Source organism: Muscardinus avellanarius (genome assembly GCF_963383645.1).
Source record: "Muscardinus avellanarius genome assembly, chromosome: 14".
NCBI classification, from domain to species: domain Eukaryota; kingdom Metazoa; phylum Chordata; class Mammalia; order Rodentia; family Gliridae; genus Muscardinus; species Muscardinus avellanarius.
Genome location: NC_137800.1, coordinates 66,138,364 through 66,155,175, shown reverse-complemented (window position 1 = coordinate 66,155,175; position 16,812 = coordinate 66,138,364). Strand labels below are relative to the sequence as shown.

Sequence of the window (16,812 nt, the reverse complement as noted above, 5' to 3'; positions counted from 1 at the left end):
TTTGTTATTAAGTAAGGATCGGGGCTGGAGAAAGGAAAGGGAGGCAATTCTACCCTCCTGTTTTTCTTCCTATGGATACACTGAGGCTGTGCTTAAGTTTCCTTATAATTCCATGCAAAAAGCTGGTGAAGAATGTGTAAATGTTTGCAAAGGTCGATGCTCCCCAGAATACATGGTTCTGTGACTCTGGGTCAGTACCCTGGATTCTCCACAGAATCACACTGACTCACATTTTGTTGTTATTTTCATGGATTGACAGATTGTTGGACAACCTTCCCCTCACCCCCACCATCCTAGATGTGTGTGTGGATGAGGGAGGAAGTCTGAAGAAGGCCAGTAAATGTATACAGATAAAATTTAATAAGCACATATCCACTTCAGTGGGAGAAAGGAAGGGAAGAGCTTTGTCAGAATGGGGGTACTGGTCAAGGATACAGAAGAGAGCGCTGTGAGCTAGAGAGAGGCAGTGTGTGAGTGGATGAATGAATAAATGAGTGGATGAATGAATAAATGAGTGGATGAATGAATGAGTGAGTGGATGAATGAGTGAGTAAATGAATGAATGAGTGGATGAACAAATGAATGAATGAATGAATGAGTGGATGAATGAGTGAGTGAGTGAATGAATGAACAAGTGAGTGAATGAATGAGTGAGTGAATCTGCAATCCTTCTGTTTCACCCTCCCAAGTACTGGGCCCACAGGCATGGGCCACCATCGCCTACCTCTCATCTGCTCTTAACCACAGAGAAACCTTCCACTCAACGTGAACTTTGAGCTGCAGACATATCAGTAGGGCATTTCTTGCCTTTCGCAGCAAGGTGTCCCACCTGTGTGCAAACAGCCCCAGCAGGGAAACCTCCAGATGTGGCTGGTATTAAAAAGCCAAGTCCTAGCCAGGGTGGTGGCACACGCTTGTAATCCCAGCGCTTGGGAGGCTGAGACAGGAGGATCGCGCGGGTTCAAAGCCAGCCTCAGCTACCTAGTGAGGCTCTCAGCAACTTAGTGAGACCCTACTTCCAAATATAGTATAAAATAGGTCTGGAGTATAGCCCAGAGGTAGAAAAGCCCCTGGGTTCCACCCCCAGTACCACTAAGTAAATAAATAAATAAATAGCCAAATCCTGCTTCTCCTATCCATTTGGGCTTTAAATGGAGATGAAAATGGGGTTCATGTCACCACGAGGATGGGTAGGCATCACACTGGAAGCTGCGGGCATGGGGATGAACTTTAAAGATCCAAGACATCCAAGATCAACCCATTTAGAGCACACTCATCCTTCCCAGAGGCCAGGCAGGCTTGGGGAGGCCAACTGGAAGCGAGGTGCCTGGAGGTACTTGTCCCCGCAGCCTGGCAGGTGGTCAGGAAGATGGAGTGATGGAGCAAACTGCTCTTTATCTTGAGATGCAGGTTAACTTCCGCCTGAGACTGCATTAGCCGCGGGGTACCACTCTAAAGGCATCAGCCGCGGGGTACCACTGAGGTCTGGGTGGGCTCCAGGGTCACGCTGCAGCTCCTGCTGCACACACCTTTCCTTTGGCCTTGACACTTAGCTTCATTGGTGACAATTCCTGCTCCTCGACTTCAGGTTCCCTTCTCCCCTCTGTTGGCTAAGGGGACATTCTATGGGAAGGAATGATGAGGTGCCGGTCTCAGCTTCATTCGATGGGAGGTGTCAACAGGAGTCTGCAGGGAGAAACTCCCATAGGACAGGGTGACGTGACTTTTTTGTGGAATCCACATCTCTGAGCAGCAGTTATGTGAGCTGCACATGGCTATACCTGAGTCCATGGGGATCACGGCCCGTGGCCTTGAGGAGGACATCTGGGTGAATGCGTCCAGCCCTGTTTGTATCTGGTCCTCCCGAAGAGCAGCACAAACAGCAAGATGCCAAGGAGCAGTAGCTCATTTCTGTCACTGCATCTCTATGCTCAATGAAAGCCTAGCGATGAGGCTCAGCCCTCCCTATCCTCGGGGACAGCAGATTCTCCAGGGGATGAGCCTGGCCGAGAAGAAAGGGGCACAGCAACCATCCTGACTCTCAGGGCAGGTGACCAGCAGGGAGGCTGTGCTGCCGGGCTCCAGGGCCTCTATGCAGGCTGCAGTTGCAAACACCTCGGGGGTGAGCTGGTTCCAGGGATGTGGATGGTCTTGAGTCCTAATTGCCAAAGCCCAGCCAAGATCCTAGGGGCCCGGGCAGTCCACCTGCTCTCCATTCCAAGCAGAGGGGCTACTTGGGCCACCATAAGCCAACCCTTCAGACCACCAGCTCAGCAGTTACACATGGCCAGGAAAATTATCAGCACAGCCAGAATGCAGGACAAAGTAACATTGCTCCGTGCTGTCCTTTCCAGCTTCTCCAAGCTCGGGCAAGAAACTCTTCCCAAAGAAAGATTGTTTTTGAGAAAGAACAATTGACTACTTTTATTTCCCTTCTCTCCTAGAATGACCGGGCTGAGGACACAATAGTGGCCGTTAAAATGGCACCTCTGTCTTCTTGGCCTGGTACTCTTTCCGTATCTCCAGCCCATCAGCCTGTCTTATCCAAAACAAGTCTCTGGCCCCACTCACCCTGCAGAATGAATGCAGCCATTGAGGAGCGCACAGGAGGCGCTAGCTCCTTGTTGCCTACACGCAGGGAGGCCAGGCGACCACACTGGGATTTTTATTTCGGTGTCAATAATCTCACAACAGGTTAGCTTGCTTCTCAGACTGTAGATTTTGTTAATGGCCTTCAGGGTTAGCACTGCATCAACGGTGAGGTCCTGGTCCTATTTTTCCAGGACTTGAGAGTCTCACGGGGCTCCATTTAATTGGGGTGGGAGTTTGTTGTCTTCTCAACTTTTGACTTGATCATAAAATAATAGGGAACTGTCTTAAAAATGGAGAAAACTTCCTGTGAACGCTAGTCTCTACGAGTCCCTGTGCTCCAAACACCTTCTGTTTCTGCTCCCTCACTTTCTAGACTAAGTGGTCTCCTGATTCCCTGGCCCTCCCAGTGCGTGTAATAGTTGGGGAATGATGTAGACATCTTGCAGCACCTGCTTATGCCTCTTTAATGAAAGATAAGCATCTCTTATCTAAAATGCTTGAGACCAGAAGGGCCTTAGATTTTGAGTTTTTTTTAGATTTTGAAATATTTGCATAGACTTACTAAGCTGAATATCCCTAATCAAAAACCTAAAATCTAAAACTTTTTGAATACTGGCACCATATTCACAAAGTTTTGGATTTTCTTTTTAATTTTTATTTATTTATTTATTTGTTTTTGGTGCTCCTGGGGTTCCTGGAGACCCTTCTACTTCCGGGCTACACTCCCAGACATATTTTATACTTTTTAAATTTGGAAACAGGGTCTCTTAAGCCAGCGCAGCTGGCTTCGAACCAGTGCGATCCTCCTGTCTCCGCCTCTCAAGCGCGGGGATTACAAGCGTGCGCCACCACGCCCGGCACAAAGTTTTGGATTTTAGAGCACTTCAGATTTTGAATTTTCAGGTTAGGGTGGCTCAACCAGTGTTGACTTTTCACATTTCGGGCCACCTGCACATCTCCAAGGGGGTAGATCTAGAGAGGAGGTGGAAGAAAACTTTCTAGTCTGTTTCACTCCTTGATAACCATTATTCTAAAGAGGTTTGATAATGACAGAGAGTTGAGTCATAAAACTAGGATTTGAAATTATTTTAATATTTACTCCATACCTGTCTTCTACATCTGTGGAGAATTAAGATTTGGTCTCATTTAAGATGCTCAGAATGAGCTTCTATTTCTTAACCAGGATATCTGGATGTCAAGGCATATAGGTCCTAAAGTTTTGACTTAAGATAAAAATAACAAAGTAGAATTTTCAACTCCTTTACAGAGTTAAAGACAGTAATTTGCAGTCCTGAGCCATGTCTGTTCTTCCCAAGCCCTAGATGTCAATGGCAGGTCAACCCACTCATTCTTGGCACCCCTAAACCATGGAAGCCAGTGATGTAAAGCTGGGGACACTGTAGGAAAGAGATCCCTAGCCCACAAACTAAGTTCTGTGGAATCTATAGAAGAAGTTTGTATACATAATATGGTACTCGTAGTTGCTATTCAAGACATGTATTCTTATTACCTTTCTGGTGCTGGAAACATACTGAATACTCCTAATCAGAAAGCTTAAGGGATAGGACATATGATTAAAAAAGAAAGTCTACAGTATACCTGAAGGTAATAAAGCCATATTTTTCCCTGGGTTTCTTAAAGACACATGTTTGGGTTTGTAGGAAAGAGATGGAAAGAGAACTTATTCTAAGAAATGCTCACAGGCGGTACCGGAGTGCCGAGAGACATGCCTAAGGACACACGGGGTCTTGAGGGGTGGCTGGTTCATAAATGGGTGACAGAGCTGGGCAGTGACAACACAAAGATCAAGAGCATCAGATGACACTTTCAAATATCATCTGACAAAACAAAGATCGATTCAAGTCTTGCTATTAGCTGCCAGTTGGTTGACACGGCATAGAACCTCAAGACTCACTGGGAAACAGCACTCACTGCCTGCTTCCTCTCAGAAAAATCTTGGACAGATTCTGAAAACCAGATAAATCTAAACCGAATTACCAGAGGAAATCACCCCATGAGGCTGTTGAACCCAGGGGCATTCTACCTCCAAGCTACACCCCCAGCCCTATTTTTTTAAGTCCTTTTAAATTTTGAAACAGGGTCTCACTGAGTTGTGAAGGGCCTCATTAAGTGGCTGGGGCTGTCTGTGAACCGTAATTCTCCCATCTCAGCCTCCCAAATGCTGGGATTATAAGCATGTACCATCAAGCCCGGCTATTTGTTCTTGATCTCACAATGGATTGGCCAACTAGTATCACAGTTCCCCAGAACCCAGAATAATGACCCCCAAGAGAAGTCATGAAAGAGGAAGAAGAAGAGCAGAAGTAGAGAGAAATAACAGATTCGAGCAAAGAACCCAAAGGCCGGGGTGCCACACGCACAGCAGACTGGGACAAACCAGAGACCGAAACTGAATGGCCAGATTCATTGGAATCTCCAGGGGGCTGCACAGAGCTCTCGACCTGTAAGATCAAGAATCTCTACCATCCAGAGGCCATCCAAACCCACTGGGGAAGTACAGCCAGCCCCCGTTCATCACCATGTGGAGCAGAAAGCCGCAGGGTGGCACTGACAGCCGCACCCTGTCCAGGGAGGCTTCTCCCAACCCGTGGTCCACTGCACGCGTCCAGCCTGAAAGCCAAGCACGAGTGTGAGAGCAGATTTGGGTGGGTGGCAGGGAGCAGCAGATGGGCTCTTGGCAGCTCCCTTCTTGTGGACTAGTCTGGTCATCCCTGGCATAACAACTCAGCTCCTAAAATAGCCACTTTGCTCCCTGCCATGCTCTACCCGATGGCAGGCAGTCTGATGGATGACTGACACTAGCTTCTTTACCCAGAAGCAAGGTGATTCTGGGCGGGCCTTTCCTGGCAGTGGCCACTTCTGTGAAGAAGCACCAATTTTCTGAGAGCACACTGTGGGAGAAGGGGGGCAGCAGAGGCAAAGTAATCTCTTGCTTCAGCCTTTCGAAAGATCCACGAAGGCGACGTCTGCAGGAATCACATCAGAGACTGAAAGGTTTCCATGTACGCAGCCAGGTTCACAGAGATCCAGAGGCTGCTGGTTCCCCAGGGCCCTGCAGGGAGAGCGGCAGATGAGATGCCCATTTCTCCAGGTAGTGGTCTTTCTGGAAATCCTTTCTTGGAGAGGAATCTCTCCCTCTGTCTGTCCACTCCATGAAAGGGAGACGGAGCCAAATATATCAAGTAGCACTTGAGTAGGACAAACATTAAGCAATTAAGCAGTTTCTCAGATCACTGGAAGGGAGTGAGAAGAAGGGAGCTTCCTTATAGCAGTGCCCCCCCACCCCCAGCCCTTTGGTGTAATGGGCATTGGATCCAGGACTGAGCGACAACCTCAGTCGTTTGGGTTTTCATTTTGAAACAAGGTCTCTGTGAGTTACCCCACACTGGCCTTGACCTGTGATCCTCCTGTCTCAGCCTCTCAAGTACTAGGATTACAACTGTACAGCAGCAAGCCTGGCTTATAGGAATACTCTCTTGGGGTTTTTAAATATATGAAGCCAGAGGGATTTGGTATAAACTCTTTTGCCCTGGACTGCTAAAACAAGGAAAGCAAATTTGGAAGTACTGGGTTGGGAGGTGGGGGTGGAGGATGGGGAGACCAAGGAGAAACAGGGATGCCTGCAACTTGTTACAAATTAGATCAACTTTAATACCCATGTTTAATTTTAACTCATCAAACTGAAAAAAACAATGTTGAAAGGGACTTGAAAAATAGTAATTGGTTGACATTACTAAAATTTAAATCGGGACAACATGTTTTCTGAATTAAAAAAAATTGGTGTGTCTCTCGGGTGGGAGTAGAGGGAGTATGTTGAGTCAATCAAGTGAAATATTAATTTAAAAAGCAATCTACATTTCAAGTGATGCCTCCACGTCTGAAGTCCCAGAACCAAAGTGACCACAGTTCACAAATGACTTGAAGCCTGTCATTGGCAGACTTCAGTGATGAAGCCGCTAAGAAAAACAGACCATTAACTCCATGCAGCAGGCCGCCTCTGAAGTGCAGAAAGGAAAGCAAGCTCTTCTTTTTCTTCTTTTTTCAAAAACCCCAACCCTGACCGTTTCTAGCGGTAAACACAGGAACACCCATGCTGTGCACGCTTCCAAGAAACACCAGGATGACAAGAAACTCAATCTCACATCACACTGGGCGGTAGGTCTGCAAGTTCCACATCCAAGTGACTTGTAAATAGGGGGCTTATTAAGTCACAACCCAAAATTTAGGAGGCGCTTCTTACCAAAAAAAAAAAAAAAAAATCGGGTACTCCGGGAAATTGCATTAACTCTTTCTGGGCAAGGAAAGTGACACTTATCAGCAGCCATCTGGAAAAATAAATCTGTCTTCGAGTACTATTTTATTTCATTTCTAGAGATCTCAGCATATGGCCTGAGCACATACCTTTATACAAGAAGTAACTAATCTTTGAGTGCTGTTATGAGCCAGATCAAAGGCATTTTGTTTAATCCCAACATATCTATAAGATGGGCAGCATTCCCACTTTACCGGAAAGTAAAATGAATTTGAAACCTTTAGGCTTGTCCCAAATCACAGGGTAGGAGTGAGGTAAGCAAGTTCTCCGGCTACAAACCTTCAACTCTGCCCTTGATTGGCAGGCGATTTCAGTAGCCAAAGAAACTCGGAACTTGGAAGCACTGACTCTAGAGGAAGACGTGTCTGGGCTGGGGCTCGATACCACTGAATAGCTATGTGACTGGCTGTCAGGAAGAGGGACGTGCTCCCCCCTCTCCCATTTCCACGAGTACAGTTCCACGCCATCTCGTACAAGGCCACGGCATTGGAAAGTACGTTCCTAAAGGGCCACAGAATTGACACTTGGGCAGTGGAGGCTGTCTCCTCTCACACACCCTTTGGACTTACCCGTCCTGGGCAGAATGGGGCTTCCAGAGTGGGCACACACCACAGACGTGGCCAATCAGAGCAGCTCCTAGGCAGCAGGGTGCTGCAGGATTGGGCAGGTGACAGAAATTAATCCAGGGAGTACATGTCCTGGCCTTTGGATGAAACTACCACAAAAGAGAGACTGTCTGAGATTGAGGTTGCTAAGGGTGATGAAATCCTGCAGTGTGGGCCACCAGATAGTCATTCTGAGAATGCCACAAACAAAGGCAAACAGAAAAAGAGACAGATTCCTAACATCATCTGAGCCAATGGAGCCCGCCAGGCCCAGAGCTAGAGGCCCTGAACTTCCCAGTTGAGCCGATGAATCCATTTTAGAGGGCTGTTTGAGCCGACTTTCCATTGCTTCCAGCCAAGAGCGCTGATAAATACAAGTCCATGTTACACAAAGGCACAAAGATTCTTTGTATGAGTTGAGCATCCCTAATCTGAAAGGCTCCAAAATTCAAAACCTTTTGAGCACTAGCACAATGCCACAAGTGGAAAATTCCGCATCCAACCTCACATGACAGGTCACAGTCACAACACAAGTACACTAAAAAGAACACTTGAAATCACCTTTTGGCTACACATATAAGGTATACATGAAACACAAATGAACTTGGTATTTGGTATTTAGAGTTGGGCTCCATCTCCAAGATGTCTCATTATGTATATACAAATATTCCAAAATCTAAAAAAAAAAAAATCTGAAACACTTCAGATTCCAAGCATGTTGGATAAGGGATATGCAACCTGTATATCACAACCTCCAGCCACAATACAACTAGATATAAAAATTTGAAGTGTTTCTATGATTTTGATGGGAAAAATAGAAAATGAGTTGGAGAATCTAAGCAACCTGAGAGATTCTTGTCTGAACAAACAGGCTGTCACTCACCTGCAGCCTCAATCCTTGGGTAACAACTCTTATACTCTGAGACCCCTAGGAACCCACTAAAGGCAGTCTGTGCCTGTGACTATTCACTGCCATCTATAGGACACCCTCAGCCACTAACTGTGCCAAGCAGAAGGTACTGAACACTGAAGCCATTGGCGTGAACTTTGTGCTTGTTAAGGCCAACAGGGCTCCTCCGTTGACACGTACCTGAAGCGCTGGAGACTCGCGACACGTCCTGGGACTGGATGGAGCGATTGCGACTCTGCTGCCGGCGCCGACCGGAGGCTGACCGGATGGTGCGCACGTGAACCTCGCTCACTTTGAAGAAGGCCACCATGAAGGGCTGCTTGTCATAAGGGCCATCTCTGCCCACCAGGCCCGCAGCACGGGGATTGATGTGGAGTCCTTTAATGCAAACCACAGAATGTCTCTCTTTATTCCGTAGAATTTTAGTCTTGCAACTACGTAATTACGTGATCCTCCCTAGTTTCCAGGGTGCTAATCATAAAGACTGAGCGCGAGGGAAAAACATCATGCATTCTTCAACCTCAGCGGGCTCCCTTTGGATGAGCAGAGAGTCAAATGGCCCTTCAACGTTAAATGCTGGTGAGGATCTAGGGCAATAGGAGCCTTATACACTGTCAGTCAAATGGCAAATTAGTGCAGCCACTATGGAGATCAGTGTGGGAGTTCCTCAGAAAACTGTGACTAGAACCACGACATGGCCGGGCGCACGCTTGTAATCCCAGCGCTTGGGAGGCTGAGGCAGGAGGATCGTGCAGGTTCGAAGCCAGCCTTGGCTACTTAGTGAGGCTCTCAGCAACTTAGTGAGACCCTGTTTCCAAATAAAGTATAAAATAGGTCTGGGAGTATAGCCCAGAGGTAGAAAAGCCCCTAGGTTTCACCCCCAGTACCACCAAAACAAAAACAAAAACAAAAACAAACAAACAAAAAAGAAACCACTATATGGCCAGGAGTGGTGGCGTATGCTTGTAATCCCAGCATTTAGGAGGCTGAGACAGGAAGATCGTGGTTCATGGACAGCCTCAGCTACTTAGTGAGGTCCTCTACAACTTAGTGAGACCTTGTTTCAAAATAAAAATACAAAACTGAGCGGGCAGGAAGTGTAGCTCAGAGGTCAAATACCCCTGGGTTCCATCCCCAGACCCGCCAGAAAAAAAAGGAAAAAAAAAAAAAAAAGAACCACTATATGACCCAGCTATACTACTTCTGGATATCTTTCCCAAAGAATTGAAGTCCAAATACTATAGCGATACATGCTTAAAGCAGCACAATTCACAATAGCCAACCTATGGAACTCACCTAGGTATCTACCAACAGATGAATTGGTTACAAAGGCATGGTATATACACACCATAGAATTCTACTTAGCCATAAAGAAGAACAAAATTATGTAATCTTCAGGAAAAAAGAAGAGACTAGAGAGTAATATGCTAAGTGAGATTACCCAGACTCAGAAAGTGAAGTGTCATATGTGGAAACTAGAAAAACATTGGGAAACAAGTCAGAAATGGTAGCACACGCTTGTAATCCCAGTCCTTGGGAGGCTGAGACAGGAGGATCATTGGTTCAAAGCCAGCCTTGACAACTTAGTGAGGCTCTCAGCAACCTAGTGAGACTCTGTTTCCAAATTAGAAATAAAATTGGGCTAAGGCGGTGTAGCTTGGAGGTCTCAGAGTGCCTCTGGGTTCAGTCCCAGTGCCACACACACAAAATAAAATGGAGAAAGAAAAAGGACTTTAGGTAAATGAAGAGAAATACCAGTAGAATAATGGAAGAGGATTTGGGGAGGGAGGAGGGGGAAGAAGGGAGAACTGATAGAGAAAGCAATTCAGTTATATGTACCTATGTGAAGCTATCAATACTAATTTTAATATTATGAACAAGAAGGGGAAGGGAGTGGGGTGGGATCTGGAGGAAAACACATGAGGTATTGTGCGCATGTATGTTTCTATTACACCAACCCCCAATATGATGCATAATTAAAGTGTACTAATAAAAGCATATAAGAAAATGCTCGAACCAAGGAGGGGTGCTTCTGTTTCTGCTAGTCTTAGTCACTCTTTCTTTCTCATTTTATTTCTCCCCAGTTACACAGGGGGCTGACTGTACAGGCTGGATCAGCAGCAAGGCCCTGCACTTTGCCGCTGTGGAGGAGAGGGTGCCAGAACCCCAGCGCAAACCCGCTCAACAGCATTTCAGCATCCCCCATGGGCCTGAGCCTGTGAAACTTCCCTTCCATCCCGACCGTCAGCCTTGCAGGATGTGGTCTGAGCCTGCCTCCTAGTCCTTGCTGGGAGAAGGGGAAAATGTTTGGGTTTTCAGTGGCAGTAACGGTGAACAGTAAAGGAGGTCACTTTGGAGCCCAGGACTGGACTGTAACCTAGGGCTCTTCCACAACTGCTGGAGAGGAAATGAATGGAGAGGACCAGATTTCGGCGGTGTGCCAAGGTAGGTGCCGGACTCACCATCCCGCGTCACCACGCTCAGCTGAAGACCCATGTTATGCTGTGGTGTCACCAGCCACAGGTTGCTGGTGGCCGTGACGTCAAATTCGAGCCAGCCTTCTTCTGAGGCCCACACGACGCGGGTGTCCAACAGAAAGAGGTCAGAGTCTCTGAAAGAAAGAGAAAACAATCCAGTGAACCACGGGCTGCCTTGTGGCTCATCCTCACTCTGTCCTGTGTTGGCCACAGAATAAAAAAGGCCAAAGTCACATCATGACCATCTGCAGGACCTGCCATAGCTCTGTCTGGAGTGACACCGCACAGGACACGCACGCCATAGCACAGGAGGGACAGCAGCATTTGACAAGACCCTTCAGGGATACCAGGAGTCCCCTGAACATGGGACGTCCCTCAGCTTCATGCCAAATCTTTTCTGGAATGAAAGTAAGTTCCAAATAAATATCATTTTATTGGTTTAATATTTATGTAGTTTATTTCATTATTGTGCCTCTTTTATCTACTTTTATGCTATTTATGTGTTTGTTTCATAGATAATGAACTCTATAAAGAAAATAGGTAGCTGTAAGGAATAGAACTAAGATGAGATTAGTGTCAGTATCCATCCATTTGTGCATGTTGACACAGTTGTGACTTGCATAGATGAGTTTTAAATTAGGATCTGGAAGTCATCATATGTTAGTGTCTACAAAGTAAGGAGAAACAAAAAACTAAACTACATCACATTTCTGAGGAACCATATCCTCTGTTCTTTTAATTAAGCTCCAGAGGGAGCCTTGAGCCTTTCTGCACATGGATGGCATGACCGGGGTATATGCTCAGTGATTTCAAATTTATCCCAGCACATCTTCATCCACTGGGTATCAAAGGTATAAATATTAAAAATATTAAAATATTTTTAATAGACATGGTCTCACTATGGTTCCCAGACTGGCCCTGAACTGCTGGGCTCAGACAATCTTCCTGCCTCAGCCTCCCAAACTGCTAGGACCACAGGTGCCTATCATCAGGTGGAATATTTTTATACTTTTTTCAGTTTTCAACTATTGTAACCCCAGGGGTTGTGGGAAGATGATGTGTACATTCTGTCTGTTCCCTCCCCACTTGTCTTGAAAGGTCTCAAGCATTACAGATAAGGGAACCTCAGCCTATACTGAATTTAAGATGTGTATCCCAAGACCAGGCATAGTGGTGCCTGTCTGTAATCTCAGTACCTGGGAGGCTGCAACAGTAGGATCACAGATTCCAGCTCAGCCTCAGCAATTTAGCAAGACTCTTAGTAGCCTAGAAAGACCAAATTTAAAAATAAAAAAGGGTTTGGGGATGTAGTTTGGAGGGAGAATGCCCCTGAGTTCAATCAATGGTGCCACCAAATTAAATAAATAAATAAATAAATAAATAAATAAATAAAATGTATCACAATGCTAAGAGTGCTAAGACCTGTTTTTCTTTTCTTTGTTTTTTGGTACTAGGGAGGAAACCCAGGGGCATTCTACCTCCAAGCTACAACCCCAGCCCTATTTTTTATTCTTTATGTTGAAACAGGGTGTCACTGAGTTGCAGAGGACCTCACTAAGTAGCTGAGGCTGTCCATGAACCGCGATCCTCCGGTCTCAGCCTCCCGAATGCTGGGATTACAAGCATGCGCCACCTCTTGCTACTTGGTCTTTGAATAAAGTAAAAACTTCTTTCTTCTACTTTACTTTAATCAAGTTCCTAATAATCCTAAAAGTTGGATAGAATAACATTATTTCCATTTTACAGCTGGGGAAACTGAGACTCATGTGACCAAGACCACTCCTAACTAATGAGAGAACTGGCGAAAGAAAGAACAAGTGTGGGGTTTAGTTTTGATTTAACATGTTTTACATAATGACACACTGCCTTTGGAGATTATTAATAAAGGAAACCTGTGACAAGTGAGTGTGATCCACTTTTGTTCTATCAAATATCTGTGTCTGTGTGTGGTGCTGGGGACTAAAACCAGGGGCATTCGACCTCTGAGCCACACCCTTAGATTTATTATTATTATTATTATTATTATTATTATTATTAGTGTGTGGTACTGGGGGTGGAACCCAGGGGCTTTCTAACCTCCAGGCTATGCCCCCAGGCCTATTTTATACACTATTTGGAAACAGGGTCTCACTAAGTTGCTGAGAGCCTCATTAAGTAGCCGAGGCTGGCTTCGAACCTGTGCGATTCTCCTGTCTCAGCCTCCCAAGTGCTGGAATTACAAGCGTGCGCCACCACGCCCGGCTAATTTTTTTTTTTTTTTTTGAAACAGGGTTTCACTGAATTGCTAAGCCTGGCTTCAAACCTGTGATCTTCCTTTCCCAGCCTCCCACATACTGGAATTATAGGCATGCACCATTGCACCCGGCTCTATCAATAATGTCTTTAGGCCAGTAAAACATCTGAATTAAAAATGTTAGATTTTTTTAAAGAGGGAAATCACTGCTGAGCCTTTTGGCTAAGATCAAGTGTAGATGGGAAACAGACCATTTTTCCTGCTTCCATGGTGGGGCAGAGTTAGAAGGTAAGTCTGTTGCCATCTTCCCTAAGTACAAACAGTAGGTACAGCTAACAGGAGTTTACTCAGCTGCTTTGCGTTGTCGGTGGGGGCCACACTCAGGCCTGACCTCATGGATGTGTCACACCCCCTGTGGACAAATGACTCCCCCACGACTGGGGCAACAACTGTGCGCCAGAGACAAGGGGAGTTCATGGAAAACAGCGAGAGGGGATGGCCAAGTCCAAAGCTTTGAAGTTCAGATGTAGAAAGACACAAATTCCCTTCTGGAAGGTCACAGAAGACCTGTATCCAGAAACAACACAAGCAGCAAGAACAGCACAATGGAAAAGGAGCTCTGGTCCCAGGAGGAGCTCAGGACATGCTCGTGTCAGAGGGCAGAACTTGGCTGGTACACTCTAGAACCGAGACCTGGAGAACTGCAGGTGCATGTGGCCCCTGGGGTGAAGAAGACGTATGGAGCTGCTGCTGAGGACGGGTTGTTGTTCACAGAGCTTTGAAGATGCATCAGCTACCTGGTCTTTGGGGATTTGTAATAAGGATGCAGAGAACAATAGTCCAAAGTGCCAGCATGAAACCACTGGTAAAGAGCTAGAAGGAGCTTTTGTTGTTGAAGAGTGGAGTCTACAATCTAGGAAAGGGAGCCTTCACTACAGGAGGAATGGGCTGTGAAATGGAAAGCCACTGCCCAAAGAAGAATGAAAGCAGGGAAATGGAGAGAAGAGCATGAGAGAAAGAGGGGGAGTGTGCGTCAAGAGGGAAACCAGGGGCCAGGCAGAAGAGAGCGGAAGAGAGAGACTAATCGCCATCATGTGGGAGAGACTAGATCTGCAGGGATTGTGCCGGTCAGCGGATACGGGGAGCCCTGTTCCTAGCCCAACTCTGCTACGGAGTCAGGAATGCATGCTTCCGTACCACACTTCTCTGACTGTACCATGAGGATTGTGCCAGCTCTCATTGCTGTTAAGCAAATGCAGTCTAGAAGCTAAGCCTGAAAAGTTTAAAACTTTGTGGTCCAATGGCACCAAGGTGATACTGAATTTAGATGTTTAGATCTAGATACTCAGGTCCTTAGAAGAGAAGGGAAGTAATGCATGGGCTTGAAATAGTTGGACTGAGTTGGCTGAAAGAACGACACATCTTCAACGAGGGCTTTTCATCCGCAAGGCACCATGTCAAGGGCTGAGGAAATGGGGCCATAGAGAGGGTCTCAAGGTCACGTAGGTGGTGAACTTGGAATAAGTAAGAGAAAGACCAACTCTCTAAGCAAAGTTTATTTGGGTTTATTTGGGAATTGAGGGGGTTGCAACATCCATCCAGTGATGGACCAAGGGTGCGTCAGAGGAAGATGGACAAGGAAGATGGAAAAAGAAGAAACTTTAAAAAAAAAAAGTTCATGTAAGTTGTTCAAGACCAAAAACCACTGGTTACGGGGTTTGCCGCAGGACATGCGCTGGCTCATTGGCAGACACAGCTATCGTCAGGCAAGTGCCCTTGTGCAAGAGGCTTATCTGGAATACTAAAGTATGAAAGAATTTCTGGGTAAATCAAGTTCTTATTTGATGTCTAACTGGAGATTTCTAGAAATTAAAAAAATGATTCATCCTGAAGTTAAAGTTGACTGACCAGCATGCCACTCACAAAGACTTGCAGAATTGAGGTTGGTGGGCACGATTTCCCCCATGTGGTCCTCCTGTCATACAGCCTCCAAGACACCTGCCCACGTAGGTAATATTCCAGCGGGTTGACAGCCCACCATGGGAAAAACACAGTGTGTCTTTCTCCTCTTCACCCCGGAAAGGGCAGGAGACATCTGAGCTCCTCATGGCTGGGTCTGACTCTTTGGATCAAATCGCACCCACTAATGTCACCTGGCCCTGGTCAAAATAGAAATGTTTCCCACTAACATTTTACTAGAAAAATATTTTGGCTAGAGTGGAATTTATATGTTTGAAATCGAGACTTACAAAATATTTGATAAGGTAATTCTGTAGTCCTGTTTGTTTCTTCCTAAGACATTCCTTTGCCATTTATGCATCCAGACTTACTGGTAAATTAAGATACAAAACAACACACATCCATTGAAACTGACTATGTAGTAATGAAAATAAAGTTTTAAAATGGAATGAAAGTAGCTGAGTGAGGTGGTATACACCTTAATCCCAGTACTTGGGAGGCTGACAGGAGGATTGCAGGTTCAAGGACAGCTGTCAGTAACCTAGCAAGACCTTGATCCAGAATTAAAAGTAAAAAAGAGCTGGTGGCGCATGCATGCATGTTTGTAATCCCAGCACTTGGGAGGCTGAGAGGAGGATCACAAAGGTTTGAAGCAAGCCTCAGCTACTTAATGAAGCTCTCAGAAACTTAATGAGACCCTATTTCCAAATAAAACATAAAATAGGTCTGGCAGTGTAGCCTGGAGGTAAAAAGCCTCTGGGTTCCACCCCCAGTACCACCAAAAAAAAAAAAAAAAAAGAGCTGGGTTGTAGCTTGGAGGTAGAATGCCCCCTGAATTCAATCCTCAGTGCCGTAAGGAGAAAAAAAAGAAGGAAATCAAAAAATAATTTGAGAAAATGAGATAGATAAGCCCTTGCTTCCTACTTTTTCCTTATGTGAGGTATATTACATAGATTGTGTTCAAACTTTTACTACCAGAAAGATTAAAAAGGAACAGAATATTTATCTTTTAATTATTTTATACATATTACTTATACAGAATGGTAGATTTCCTTGTGGTGTGTGTGTGTGTATATATATATATATATATATATATATATATATATATATATATATATATATAACATAATTTGATCACTTTTACTCCTGATACCTGCTCAATCCAACCCTCCTCTCTCCCCTGAGCCCATTCCTTTACTGTAATGGTCTCCCTTCTACTTCCATGACCTTCCTTTTTCCTGTTTTTGTTTTTGTTTTATTTTATTCAAGCTCCCACATATGGGAGAAAACATATGATACTTCTCTGAGTCTGATTTCTCTCAAAATTACGGTCTCCAGTTCCATCCATTTTCCTGAAAATGACATAACTTGGCTCTTCTTTCTGGCTGAACAAAGTTCCATTGTGCACACATGCCATACTTTCTCTATCCATCCATCTGGTGATGGACCCGAGGAGGATTCCACAACTTGGCTATTATAAATTGTGCTGTGATGAAGAGAGATATGCATCTAAAGTATGCTGGCTTGGATCCTTTCACATAAATACCAATGAATGGTATACCTGAATCATGAGGCAGTTCTATTCTTAGCCTTTTGAGGAACCTCCATACTAACTCCCACAAGGGCTGTACCAATTCATATTTCCACCAACAGTGCATAAGTTCCTCCCCCAACGCTACCCAGCCTCCTTAGCCTGAATTGTG

At 45.4% G+C, this 16,812-nt stretch overlaps 1 protein-coding gene across 1 annotated transcript in view; it reads right to left on the bottom strand.

The window, feature by feature from the left end:
* The window catches only part of BMP6 (bone morphogenetic protein 6), a gene marked incomplete at both ends in the record, with an annotated part of 180,729 nt that overhangs the window by 8,251 nt on the left and 155,666 nt on the right, over window positions 1–16,812 (bottom strand). Inside the window, 2 exons of the mRNA XM_080709700.1 lie at window positions 8,621–8,818; window positions 10,903–11,051. Of these exons, the coding sequence (XP_080565826.1) occupies window positions 8,621–8,818; window positions 10,903–11,051 (347 nt within the window). The remainder of the gene's footprint in view (window positions 1–8,620; window positions 8,819–10,902; window positions 11,052–16,812) is intronic.